We start from the raw sequence: 13861 nt of genomic DNA on the forward strand, positions 1-13861 counted from the left end.
CACTAACACATTACATTAATGGAAATCTAATAACATTTTGCAATGCTCAGCTTGTGACTAACTGAGGAGCTGTATATTAATATCAAAATGTATTTGATGCAATGTGTTTTTTTTTCCTGTAAAAATAATAAGCTTGTAGGACTTTTTACAATAATATTTCTAATTGTTTATATAATTCATGACTAGGGTAGCAATCTCGCCCTGAAACAAAAGTAAAACGCACTCCAAAGAAAACTGAGATCATACAAAATGAATTCAGTGATCCATTCAATTATTTTGTAACGGTAAACGAGAGATTAGAAATTCACAGAACATTATATTTAGAAAATATTGTGCAGCATTGCATATTCAAATGCATTAGTTAAGCTTCGGAATTTTTGATTTTGAATAATTATGTTCTCATTTTGACCTTTTTATGTTGCTTGTTCCTCAAATCCTTCCACGAGGTCCGGTCCAAGTGTTATCCCATAGCCAACCTCAATGGCAATCATCATTGTCAGGAAATTACACATAGGGGCACTATTTTTACCTGACAGTTCTTTGATTTTATTCCCCCCCCACCGCAAAACAAATGTCCAATTCAGTGTTCCAGCCATGTCTGGCGAAGCTCACCTTTCACACTACAACATACATTGATATAGTTCCTTGTCAGGAGGATGTCTCAAAATGTTTGACACTGCTAACTTGGCATCAAAGGGGATGGAAAAGGTGGAAGATGACTGTAAGCGCAGTCGAGGAGGTAGGTTTTAACTCAGGCAAAAGCAAATCAAACAACACTGGGATCAGAACAGTGTGTCTGTAAATAAGACAGCAAATAGGACTGGGGGTCAGCTCTATAATCGATCTAACCATTGTCTATAAGCTCTTTAGAACCTGAAAGGTGCAGGACATATCAGACATATGACTTAATATCTAAAGCTCTACTGAATCCACAACGTAGACTTGTCATCTTTCAGGAGATGACACTGCTACTGACTGAGAAGAACAGACACCTGTGCAATACCATACACACCAAATTGTCAAACATACCAACTGTGACGATGTGAATCCGAACTGCTTTCCCGTCTGCCAAGTAAAAGTTTGAAAAATGAAGCCGTCGTGGAAATGACAATAATTTTTATTCACAATCAAATTATATTCCGCTTTTCCAACAGGCTATTTGAGTTTGAGCCATCTTGGACATACTTTTCCTTCTATGCTTCATCCCCCACCATTAATTTCCCTGATGGGATCATATGGGTGAAACCGTCACTAACTCTTCACAGATGGTGAGCCAGAAAGCACACAATGAATTCATATGTCTATTATCCAACCATGTGATTCACAGGGCATTGAGAATATTGCATGCATTTTTTTTTCCCAGTGCCCTGTGCATATTGAGTCAGAACGCTGCAGACTAGTCCTTAAAGAAACGGTGCGTTCCATACATCATTTTACTGAAACCTACAGGCAATGCCAAATCCCAAGGAAAATATAAAAAAAAACACCTATTATTCAGAGGGAGAAAAAGAGATGACATAATATAAATGTCACGACCGTGTGAGAGGTCTTTTACCCGCTTCTCAGGGCAACCAGTGATGGGCAATAAATGCTGTTATATTCAAGCACTTTGAGACGCTGCCCAGTGTGAAGATCGTTGTATATAAATGCAACTTGTTGTTCTTGGCTTGCTGCAATAGTTTCCTAAGTTCCGGGATGAGTAAACAAAAATGGTATTGGAAGTTGTTCCGCTCATTTGGCAATTAGTCGATTCTCATTAACATCAGCAATTAGTAAATCGTTTTTTGCTATTTTCTCGAAACGTCCCAGAAATGCTGTGGGACTCTACCCTGTGTGAGGAGCGCTATATAAATGCATGTTGTTGATCTCCTCCCTATCCATTCAGGCCTCTCGCCAATTACACTGTTAGGTCAGAAATCTAAACCTCTATTTTTAAGGCTAGGGTATATTTTTGCTCTATTCTACTTGTAAACGGTAGCCTTTGCTACATGATTCAAACCTGGTATGATTGTGAACATTGTTGAAGTGCATCTACATTGTGACAATGTTCATAATCACATCAACATGGCCTGTGCACATGTAGCAGGCAATGATGGAACTCCAACACAAGATTTATGCACCAAGGAATATCCTTTGAAGTACGTCTCAAAATCTCCAATCGGGTCACTTGAGTCCCACGCTAATCAATAGTACGATGTCTTTTGAATGGATTTTTACGTCAATTTCGTGTAAAAGCAATAGAGAGCACATTGGTTAATCAATGATCTGTGTATTGGCAACTTAGAAATGCTTCACTTGAACAATATTGCAAACACACTAAGAAGAAAATTAGTCAGACTGGCAGACTGTTGGCACTGAGTCAACATATACCTTAATTATTTATTACAGAAATTCAATAGAAAAAAGTATAGAAAGGTGGGAAAACAAACACGATAACCTCAAAATACAGTCTTCTGATGTGCGCAAGTGAACGAACATGACGGCTTATTTCTAAGGTGTTACCTTCTTGTTTTAACTAATTGTGCATTACCTTGAAGATTATAGATGAGCTTTGACATGCAAATAGAAGGGTGTTTGTTTGTTGATAGGTTTATAATGCAACCTATGTTCAGTGAGCAAAACCATCAAGTCTCTTTAATGAGCATCATGGAAACAGCATTGGAGTAATCAGCGATTATAATAGCAGTACTTAGGCTGCTGGCATTGTCTCACCACCATATTTAGTATTCTGGGCCCATCTGTCTAAGGGAAAAGCCAATATGGCTAAGCAGTTACTCAGCCTTGATAACCAAACCTGTCTAAATTTGTTCAGTCAAGACATCTTGGATCCAAGTTAATTAAATTGCCCCAACCAAAGATTTCCTCTGCCCAAACCACCATCACCACCATTGTTGATCTGCAGCACTGATCATTCCATTCAATCTATTGGCAATAATTTAATCCAGCCTAAGAACAAGCCAAACACACTACTGGAAAAAATCAAGAGAGATTTCTGTTAGGAAATAATATCTCAGGATACAGTGTATAGTTTGGGACACAACACGACTGCCAGGATGGTGGAAGTCGAATTGGATGTAACTTGGTCTTCTTTCGCCGAGCAAATTCTTATGTTCTTAAGTGTGCCCTCTCTCACCCCAAATGTAAATGCGGAAGGGGGAGGAAAACCTCAGAAAACCAGTGTTCACACAGCACAATCTGATATGATTCAAATCTGTCCTGTCACATTCCACAGGCGATAGTCCCATTGCCCCAACATGACCAGAATAGTGCTTCGTCAAATATTTAATTAGCTACTTTGCTTTTGATGGGAGTTTTACTGACCCGAGGTGAGTTTTAGCCTCTAATCTCTAGTCTGGCTTAAGGCACTCTACTTTTATGTTCTCCAGTTCTGCAATCAAAGTTCAAGTTAACATTATATACTTCAGCTTATTTTTATCCTTGCCCTCCAGTATTTTAAATTTCTGGAGCTGGGTTTGCTTTGGAGATGGTAAAAGCACAGTGATGGGTTTCCACACGCCTCACCACAGTCAGTTGACCAAACACAAGCACTTTTCGTAGAATCATAGAATTATACAGCACAGAAGGAGGCCATTCGGTCCATCGTGTTTGTGCCTGCTCTTTTAAAGGAGCTATCCAAATCAATCCCATTCCCCTGCTCTCTTTCCAAAGCTCTGCAAACGTGTCCTCCCCAAATAATTATCTACTCAGATAACACTCAACACCCAGAGATCTAGATCAGAGTTATTCATTATCTCCTTAGCCATACAATTGAGATACTTTGCCTTTCCTCATCGGGATAGGATTTCATTTCATGTCAGGAGGACATCTAATGCACTTCACAGGATATACTGTAAAGTGGAGTAACTCTATGTTTTGTGGGTGAACTTTTACGTTTCAACTGACGTGCATCTTCAAATGAACATGAACCATTTTTCATTCAACTTGTAAAATGAGCACTAAAAACCTTGATTGTAGCTGTCGCTAGATTTCTGGAACTCCAAGTTTGACTTCATAGTCTTTCCTACATACGAAAATATGCGCCAGTGGGTTGCACATCAAAGAAAATAAATTCAACTCAGAAACAAATTTTCTTCAACAAAGCTGACCTGGCATTCAGACCTGGCTAACAACCTGCGCAAAGAAAATGGTTTACCAATTACCTTTCTGAGTTATTTTTATAACTCAAGTTGAGTCGTTCAAGTGCTTGTAAATGGCAATTGTGTCAAATCTTTCACTGTGTTTTAGCCTTTATAAATTACAGGGTAGAGGCAGTATTGAGTTCAAGCTACATGGCCCACACAGTTGGGGAAATTGTCTTTCGCTAAGTGTTCACACTCTCCCAGCACCAGCCAAATCTCAAAAGCACTGGAGTTGTTTCCTAAAGAGTTATTGCATACTGCGATTCTTTTATACTTCCACCGCTTACCCAGCAAGGTGAATAATGTAATCCTGTTTTCATGTAAAAGCTTTCATTGTATCAGAGCATTTTACATGAAGAAATGCCCTCCACCCCAATCTTAATAACACAGAATGTGATGAAGGCCAAGAATGAACTGTAGACAAAAATACATAGAATGAAATAGATTTTTGGACAGACTTAAAATGGATTATGTAGATTTAGATCAGCTGTTAGGAAGATCATCTCTCATTGTCCACACTCATACTTATCAGATGCAACAAACACACTTTATATTGGCTTAGTTTCCTTCGTCACTACAACACTCAATATCTGCTTAAACTTAAATGAAGAAACTCTTGGAAGTCCGGAGATGGGAATGTAAAATTCAAGCTACTGGCAATAAAGTAGGTCCTAAAAGCTTGTATTACAACTGTTTCCAGGTTTGTGTAACACACGATGCGGGGATAAAAAGTATGAATGAAATGATCTCACATTGGAATAATGTAAAATCAAAGATGATGCACAATTAATACTGATTATATTCCCGGGTGGAGCGAAACCTTAAGCAAGTTTCCTTACTTCACATGCCTCTGTTTACCTAGCAGCAAGTAGGATCCCAGTTGTTAGTCACTTGGCAGATCGCTTTCAGGGAATAATAATCCTTTTAAAAAAAATAATTTGGCCACACAATCCATGTTTGTGGGATTTTGGTGTGCACAATTGGCTGCCACATCTCGCCTACAAAATATAGTCAAATCACTTTACAATATATTCTGTGAAGCTTTGAGACGTCTCAACAACATAATAAAGTGCTATAACAAATGCACGGATTACTATTATTATTATTTTATTATGTTTCAAGACCAGGAATCGGTAAACGAAAAGAACACACCCTTTTCCTTTAGGTTTCCATGTTTTTGACACCTGAAACATCCAGCAACTTTGCTTCAATTAAATATTCGTGGCACATCATATAATGCTCACGAGTAATTGCGTTCATTTTTCATGTGGGCCGCATGATTTATGGTCAAATTAAAAATATCCAAACCCCCCCCCAACATACACATGTGAAAAATAAAAGTGATTAATACAGTCCAATTAACATGTTGCAAGTGGTACCTAACTCCCAAGTGCATTTGTATGGTCACGATGGAACATTAGTGCCATAATAAATTTTAGAAAGCATCACAAGACAATACACAGATTGGAAAATAAAGCAAGCAGTGCATAATTATTAAGCACATCATTGCAAAGCTCCCAGGGGGATTACAGAAGCCTTCAATTTTCCCTGATAAAGTTTTGTTAGCTATCTATTCCTTCTGTGTGCATCTTAATGTTAGATTTCTCCAATTATATATAGCTTGAACCTTTGATGCTTATGGTTTTAAATCCTTTATCCATGCAACACATATGGTATGTAGACTGCTTCATATTTATTGGCTTAAAACTTCACTGAATTTTTCATTAATAAAGAAAACAATCACTTCAGATAAAAGTGGCTTGGTATAGTTCAGGCTTTCGTACAAACACCAAATTCTGAAGAGCGTCAAAATTATCCGATTTAAGTAAATTAATCGAAACAACTGTTCATGAAAATAAGAAAAATGTATGGAAGGGAAATTTTTTTTAAATAGCAATAGACTTGGGTCTTTCAGTCCATTAAACCTTTTTTTTAAATCGTCTCAGTTTTATAAAATGAAGATATTGGAAAACAAAGACAGAAAAATTACACTTACATTGTGCCTTTCACATCAGGAGGCCATCTTATTGCTGATCACTGGTAGAATATACTGGGCCCACATCATCTAACATAAATTATCTGCATCTGGGTGCAGTTGATGCCATTTGGATTTTTATTTTAAAAAAATGTGCATGCGTTATTATATATCATCATGCAATTCAGCCGCTGCTTCTTATCTGCAATCCCAATACCCGTAACCATCAGTTCCTCTCTACAGCTCATCTGACCTCGGTCTCGTGTTCTCCCACAAACCATTCCCGCCAAAGAGACCAAACTTGCTTGGCATTCAATAGACTGACTGGAAAGATGTTTTGCAATTATTACACTGATGCCAATTCTGCAGTGATTTTGCTCCTAATTGTTTTCAAATCTCTGTTGACTTACTGATGGCAATTATCTATTGCATGGGATTCTATTTTGTGCGTGTCTACATGCATGTGCAGAGTGGAATCTGCAGGTGGGCTAATTATGCAATTAACCAAAAGTCATTATTTAATAAGCAACAAATCCTTTCATTAGTTAATTACATAATTCAGGGCATCTATTTCTATTTTTACACATGCTGCATATTATAGCTGCATTTACCCAAGGTACCTAACAGACTCCCCATCGCCACTGTGTTTAGAAAAACATGCTTAATTATTTAAAAATTAAATGGGACTGAGCTAAAATATTTTGAAGTAAATGGGACTGAGCATTCAGTGTGATCGTTAAACTCAGTACCATTCAGTCAGGCAGTCAGGCTTGGGTTCAAATGGAAGTATTATGAATGGATCATTCACAAGCTTGCACGAGAGGTTTTACTATCAGAATTTATTTTCAGAAAAGGTTGATCAACATCCAAATACTGTCAATTCTCTTCCAGGACTCTAAATTCATTAACAGTCTAAAATGACTGTAGCTTCCCAAACTGCGGTTGATTATACTAACCACGTTGAATGAATATAATTTACTTTCCTAATGCTAAAATTGGTCCTACATAGTGCGAAATGTTCATTACAAAAAATCCAGCATAGCTCAACTCATTGTGCATTGTGCAGCTTGTAGGTTTTGCATGGTTGTAGGTTAGGGTCTCGGGAGTAAGATAGCATAACATGGCAGGAATAGACAGATAGTCTGCCTTCACTTGTTCCATGGGGAGAGCAGGGAGGTTTCACAGGCTGAGGAGAACTCGATAGTAATCTAGCTTTCCAGTATCTCAGACAGTTCACTGTACTTTCCCAGATGAAGATCTTAATTACTGTTGTTGTTCCTGACAGAACTTCCTTCAGATATAAATAATAGCTCGGCGTTTTGGATCACTGTGAAGAGGAATTGGTCAAAGGAAATGAAAGAAAAGTGGCCGTAACATGTGGATGTGTTGTAATTATAACTGAATTATCAAATTAATTCTCAAAACCGTGCCCAAAATACAGGTGTGTGTGTCCACTAACCCAGCTCTGCTTGTCAATGGTCAATTACAATTCCGTATGAGGCAAGAACTTGAAATTTTATCAGTGTCCAACAAGGAACAATTAGGTAGGATTTGTACTCTGTATGGCTGGTTGAAAATAATAGTATTTATTGGGAGTCAAACCCGAGTCAAAGAAGGGCTGAGCTGATTTTCAAACCATGTGCGATTGCAGTGCATCTGTCATTAAATAGTAAAAGAAGTTTGGATGAGGAAACTCCTTTGGTCTGTTTTATCTCATCTTCTCAAATACCCATTCTACTGTCTTCCTTTTACAGACTTGAGTTGTTTGTGTTTAAGTCACTCCAGTGTCCTGGCCTCGACCACCCTTTCTAATAACCCGCTTCAGTTGCTGGTGCCCTCTGTGCGTGGAAAACCTTCCCAGACAACATCCTAGAATTGCCCTTCACAACCACAGTAGCCCTCAGCAATACACAAATCAAGCCTAGCGGAAGAACCAGAGTGTAATTTCAAACTCCGTCTCTTTCTATTTCAGTCAAACAAGAGTCCAAGATGGAGTGAATTGATCATATTTAACCAGCTGGGAATGATCAGTTGAAAGGGTTTCTTGCTCGTGTTAAACCGGTTGTAAACTTGATTCATTGCACTTGAAACTGAGAGGGTTTGGCACAATTATTTTAATTCCTCACTGAAAAAGCTTTTGAGGGTGTTTTATATCTTTGATAATAATAAATCTTGCTAATTTTAAATGCTTCGGAGGGATTTTTTTAAAATGGGTTTGGAAGAATGTTTGGGGGGGATAATGATAATATGTCTGTTCACTGATTAGGACATCTCACAGCTTTGCTTCTGTTTATTCCACTGATGAATCACTGACTATGTTAAAAGAGCAGAGTAAGCAAATGGGGGTGGGAAGAATAAAAAAAATCCAATCTTTAACACAAAGATCTCCTTGGCTGATTCGATAATTATTTGGGGGATTTATGGTTTGTTCTGCAGCTTTGATGGTTTCATTTCTAATTTTATTTGATTGGACAATAGAATTCCAGGGATTTATTTATCTATTCATAGTGACCTGTGTCAACACTATTTATGGGATGCAAAGAGTTAAAAATCGTAACAACGGGATCATTTGGGAGAATTTCTCCCATCAAATACCTTCGTGATTTAATTTCCACCCCAATTGTTTCTTTTCACAGAAGGTCATGCAGAATTTCCTATTTGGATTCGCAAATTGTGAAAAAAATCAACAGTTTGCTCTCCGCAGTCACCTCACAGGGACTGCACTTTAACCAGAGATGCACAGTTATCAGTTTGGAATCGAGGGCGGATATGAGAATTCATTTGTAACTTCTCACACTTTCTTTGGAAGTAACTCAGATCAGTTTGATACTGATTATGATAATCCTTTAACGTCAATAGAAATTGATTCCTTGAAGTCTGCATCAGATACGACTTTGTTAAATCTTCCCCATTAATCCAGTTCTGCATCTTTTATTCACTCCCTCAAATCATTTTTATTTAAGGCCACTCGGTTAATTAACAGCAGTGGAAATGGAATGTCATCCTTTTCAACTGCAAATCTATTCGGTTCGATCTTGTTAAACATTGTTAAGCGAAAGCCTTGCCTTTTGTGATCTTTACTTAAAGAGAATAGGTCATATATTGTTTTGTGAAGTTTGCAGATGTGATCTGTATACGCAATTCACTTTTATTCCCTGAATAATTGTTATTTCTGAGAGTTGGAAACATTAAAACATTACTATTGATCTCACAGATAATTTACATTTCAAAAACCTTCAGCAAAAGTTCAGAATAATTATTGAAATATTTTATAAGATTGCCTGTTTTCTCAGATAAATAGTTCAGTGATTTTTTAAAAATAAAAGAATACAGAAATGAGACATATTCTGGAGCTGTAAATGAAACAAAGTCGTGTTCAGCTTAGATTGAATTTATTCATGACATTTTTCTCATCTTAAAGGAAATGGCTTTGACTAATTCTATCGTTGTGGTATATTTTTCTGAAACAATTTGCTCATTTGTTTGGGGAATATAAAGTAATAGGATTCCGTTTTACATAATTTTAGTAAAGATCAATGCATTACAGGTCAGAATAAATTTTCCTCTTTCTGCTTTACAGATTGGACTTTCTATATCTTGTGTTGTAGAAAGAAAAAACAATCCTTGCATTTGACATAGCGCCTTTTCATGTCCGGAGCGCTTCACATATTATATTGTAAAGTGTAGTGACTGTGTATTTTGTAGGAGGAAAACACGGCAGCCAATTTGGATGCAGAAATGTCCCGCAACAGCCAAGCAATATTAGCTGCAATGTTGGTGGGTGGAACACGACCAAATTTATTTGGGATTGTGGGCCACAACACTCGAAGAAAGTCCCTTCTTATTTTGCCTCAGACCTTTAATGTCTATCTGACCAAGCAAATGGAATCTCAGTTTAACAACCAAAGTACGACACCTCCAACACTGCCGCACACCTCCAGCACTGCATTAGAGTCAGCTTAGACTATCTGAGTTTCAGGTCCTGACATGGGGCTTGAACCCACAACCTTCAGGCTCCGAAGCAGGCTGACACATGAAATCCATTTAATCTACTAATGTAAAATTGTCATTTAAAGTAATAAAAGTGGAGAGATGTACAGTACGATTATAAAGTCTCAGCCAAAATAGGTATGAAAATCACTTTCAAGTATTTTTTCTGAATCATTTAATAAGATTTTCTTTTCAGATCCCTGACCACCATTGTAAGAGGGAGAGGAATCAATTTGCCCCATCACCCATATAGATATTCTTCTGTGATCCCACGTGAAACACGGCACTTGGCATGAAAAAGATGATCAGTATATAGATAGACCACAGCACCTTTTCTCCAGTTGGCAAATCTTTTGACAACCTAGATCAGCAATGCTCTGCTATTTGATCATGCAACATTTTGAAACGGGATATTAAAGCAGCTTCTCTGAAGGGGTCCACAGTCAAACAGTCAACACAAAACAACATAGCTTTAAGCATTTATGAAGGGGGAACGGAATGTACAAAGGAATGAGAATGCAACTTTTTTTTATTTACAAAATTTGAGTGAAATGAATGAACCCATTGCTTTACTTTAACAATGTTTACAAATGTCGACCTCCATTAAGCCAATTAGCTGATTTCATAATCAGCATTAGGGCTCCTCATGCCTTACACACTGGCAACTTTCAGGGAGGGTAACAAGACGTGTGATGGTGGTGGAGGGGAGGGGGGTGCGGAGAGGGTAAGGATATCCGTGGATGTAAAGAATTTTAGAAGTCATTTGATAAGATTGGGGAACTAATGACAAATTAGCGAGATAAGATTGAAAAACTACGGGTGACAGAAGGTGATAGTAAAATGGAACAACACTAACAAGTGAAATTGAAATCTTGCACTGTTTCTAAGTTGTTGCTCTCGGTCCCACTTTCTTTGGTCCAAAAAACGTGCAGAAATCATCGCTGTGCTTAAGAGAGTTCTATGCAACCCCCCCCCACCCCCCCGTCCATCAATGGAAATTGCAGAGATGTTTCATGGTACCGGGATTAACCAGGATACGGGCTTAACAAACAAAAATAAATCAGAGATAAGCCAGTATCTCGCTAATCAACAGTGCAATGCAATAACACTTACGTCTAATGTGCAATAATTCCAGCTTCTGGTACAATGGCAATTGAGGTGTAGGGGGTAGGTGTTGTTTCCGTTTACATCTCAGCCTAAGGACCAGTCAGTGTGTTAATTACTATTTTTATGATTATTTTCTTCAGTGAGTGTGTTAATTAGCACAAGGTGCATCCCAACTTCCGCACAGCGGCTGACGGATTATGAAAGCAATTCAACGTGTTGCATCAACTTGTACAGGTGGAGGGCCTTTTCATCAAAAGGTGAAAGAGGGGAACAATTAATCCAAAACAAGGTGTGTTCAACAGAAGAAAGTCAGTATAGATACAGAAGATAACCCGGGGTCAGGTTACCTTTGGAGCATGTCTAGCTGCAGATGACTCACTAGAACCCGAGCTGGATTATAAAGTTTCAGCCAAAGCATTCCACGGATTTATGCGTGGCATCTCTGTGTAGACCGAAATACAACTACATAGATGGACAGCAATTTTCTCCCTGATACATGGAGCACTGTGCTGGAAGCTGACAGAGGCAGAAGAAGACAGGAGGGCACTTGACCATGTAAGTCAACACATTTTTCTAGGATGAAGCAGTGGGGTAGATTTGCTAATATAGCAGTCAAGCATAGCTTGTGTAGAGTGCATTATTGGTGACAAGCTTTCCAACATCCAAATTTCTTGCTATAACACGCAATTAAGATCCGAAAGAACACCAAGAACAGCAAGGGATGGAACATATTATTCTTAGATCAAATTGAAGCCATTACATCTCATTTTAAGCAAGAAAAAGATGCTGAAGCCCAACAGTTCTAGGATGTTGCTTCTGGTTACAGTTACGGTAGCTGTTATATACTGTGCAACGCTCTTACCTTTCACAATAAACTGGTCCTTTTTGTAATCAGAGGCCTCCTGCACGAGATAGTTCCTCTCCTGAAATCCAGGCGTGCAGTCAAATGCAAGTGCTTGCAGTAGCACCTGGGAATATACAATTGAAGAAACAAAAGTTAATTTTATAAGTGTCTTTGTTGCGACCACTCAAAAAGCCGCGTTAGCAACTGTGCGCACAAGGTGAACAGGAGCACACCTCAAATGGAATGAACTGGATTGCAAACTGAACAAAAATACTTTTGATCATTCAAAAAGCTTCGGTTGGTGAACACAAGCTTCTGACTCACTTTATCTTCCGCCCCCACTCCCCACGGCCCCCTCTCCCGCACCTCCCCACCTAACCACTGTCCTTTTCCCCCGGTGTGGACACACATTAGCTGCCCAACGGTTTATTTGGATTTCTGCTGGCTGCAAACAAGAATAGTAGCCCCAAGGCACTCTGACATGAGTCACTAGACAGATGACACCAATGAATCAAACACATTTTGGAATATTATTTGGCAGATGCAGCCTTATTCTTTACGGTTCTGCTCGCTCGATAAATTATCATTTGCTGGCTCCCAATTTATTTTCTTTCCCCCCGCCCCCCCACCCCATAAAAAAAAAAACAATTTTATGATTAAAGACATTTTAAGAACATTTCTAGAATTTCATTCTGCTTAGCGGTTACACTGATGGCACTACAAGAACCAGGTAAAAAAAAATACACCCCCCCCCCTCACCTCCACATATTTTGGATTGCTCCCTGCAAAACCCAAAGCCAGAATCTGAAAACTTGTTGAAAAGGTGTAGCACTAAGGAATAAGCTAGAGGTGTGGGGAAAGGGCAAGTAAAAGGGACTGAAAGGATTGCTCTTAAAAGATTCAGCACAGATACAATGTACTGAATCACCTTCTTCTGTGCTGTATATCACTATGGCTCCACGGTTCAGTAAGCATGTCATTAGATAGGTGTTCCATATAAACTAAGGAGTGAAAAATAGCACATGAGTTTATTTAAATCCTGCCTGAACACCAACCTCTTTGACAGTCCCCCGCCCCCCCACTCGCCCCCATGCTTGGTATTTGACTCCATCAATTTTCCGAGATGTTATCTTACATGAAGGGCGCTATCGAAAGGCAAATTGCCGTTGTTACTCATTAATTTTGGTGGTAATTATCACCGTACTTTCCACTGCATTTCAGACCTTATTTTGAGGAGCTCTGGAAAGATGAGGGTTCAAAGCAACAAAAATGAATAAGCTCATCAAGTGCCAGCAGTTCTTCAGCCAGTAAGTCTGCCAGGTGCGATATTTAACATAGACGGAATTATATAATGATCCATAAGACTGACATATTTTGTGTCAGTCTTATTGATCGTCAAGTCGTGAATATAGACTATAACCTTTCGGTATCAAAAGGTTATCAAGCATTTCATTGAAAAATTAAGTTCTCAAGATGATTAGAGAAGCTCTTGGAAATAGTTAAGAAAAACTCCACCCCTCACTCTATTTTGTCCAGGGCTATAACAAACAGAATCATTGTCATAGAAGAAATACCCTAAAAGGTTTAGCCTTGAATTAAAAGACGAATGGTGCGCTGGGTAGAATACCTTCTAGTGCATCAAGCAACTCAGAAGAGTCCTCAGAATAAGCCCCTGGAGACTTGCATTTGGTTTGAGTCACAGTAACCTGAAATGAGCACAATTTCAATGGGGCTTGAAAGTATAATGGAAGCTTTAAGTACTTAACAGTATTTCCACATACTGAAGCACCTACTTGGCATTTATAT

General features: G+C 38.5%; 1 protein-coding gene across 1 annotated transcript in view; it reads right to left on the reverse strand.

Annotated features, from left to right (window-relative positions):
• The window catches only part of cdh13 (cadherin 13, H-cadherin (heart)), a 245349-nt gene that overhangs the window by 192456 nt on the left and 39032 nt on the right, over positions 1-13861 (reverse strand). Inside the window, exon 2 of the mRNA XM_007889261.2 lies at positions 12074-12179. Within this exon, the coding sequence (XP_007887452.2) occupies positions 12074-12179 (106 nt within the window). The remainder of the gene's footprint in view (positions 1-12073; positions 12180-13861) is intronic.

Source organism: Callorhinchus milii, unplaced genomic scaffold, assembly GCF_018977255.1.
Source record: "Callorhinchus milii isolate IMCB2004 unplaced genomic scaffold, IMCB_Cmil_1.0 Scaffold14, whole genome shotgun sequence".
Taxonomy (NCBI): domain Eukaryota; kingdom Metazoa; phylum Chordata; class Chondrichthyes; order Chimaeriformes; family Callorhinchidae; genus Callorhinchus; species Callorhinchus milii.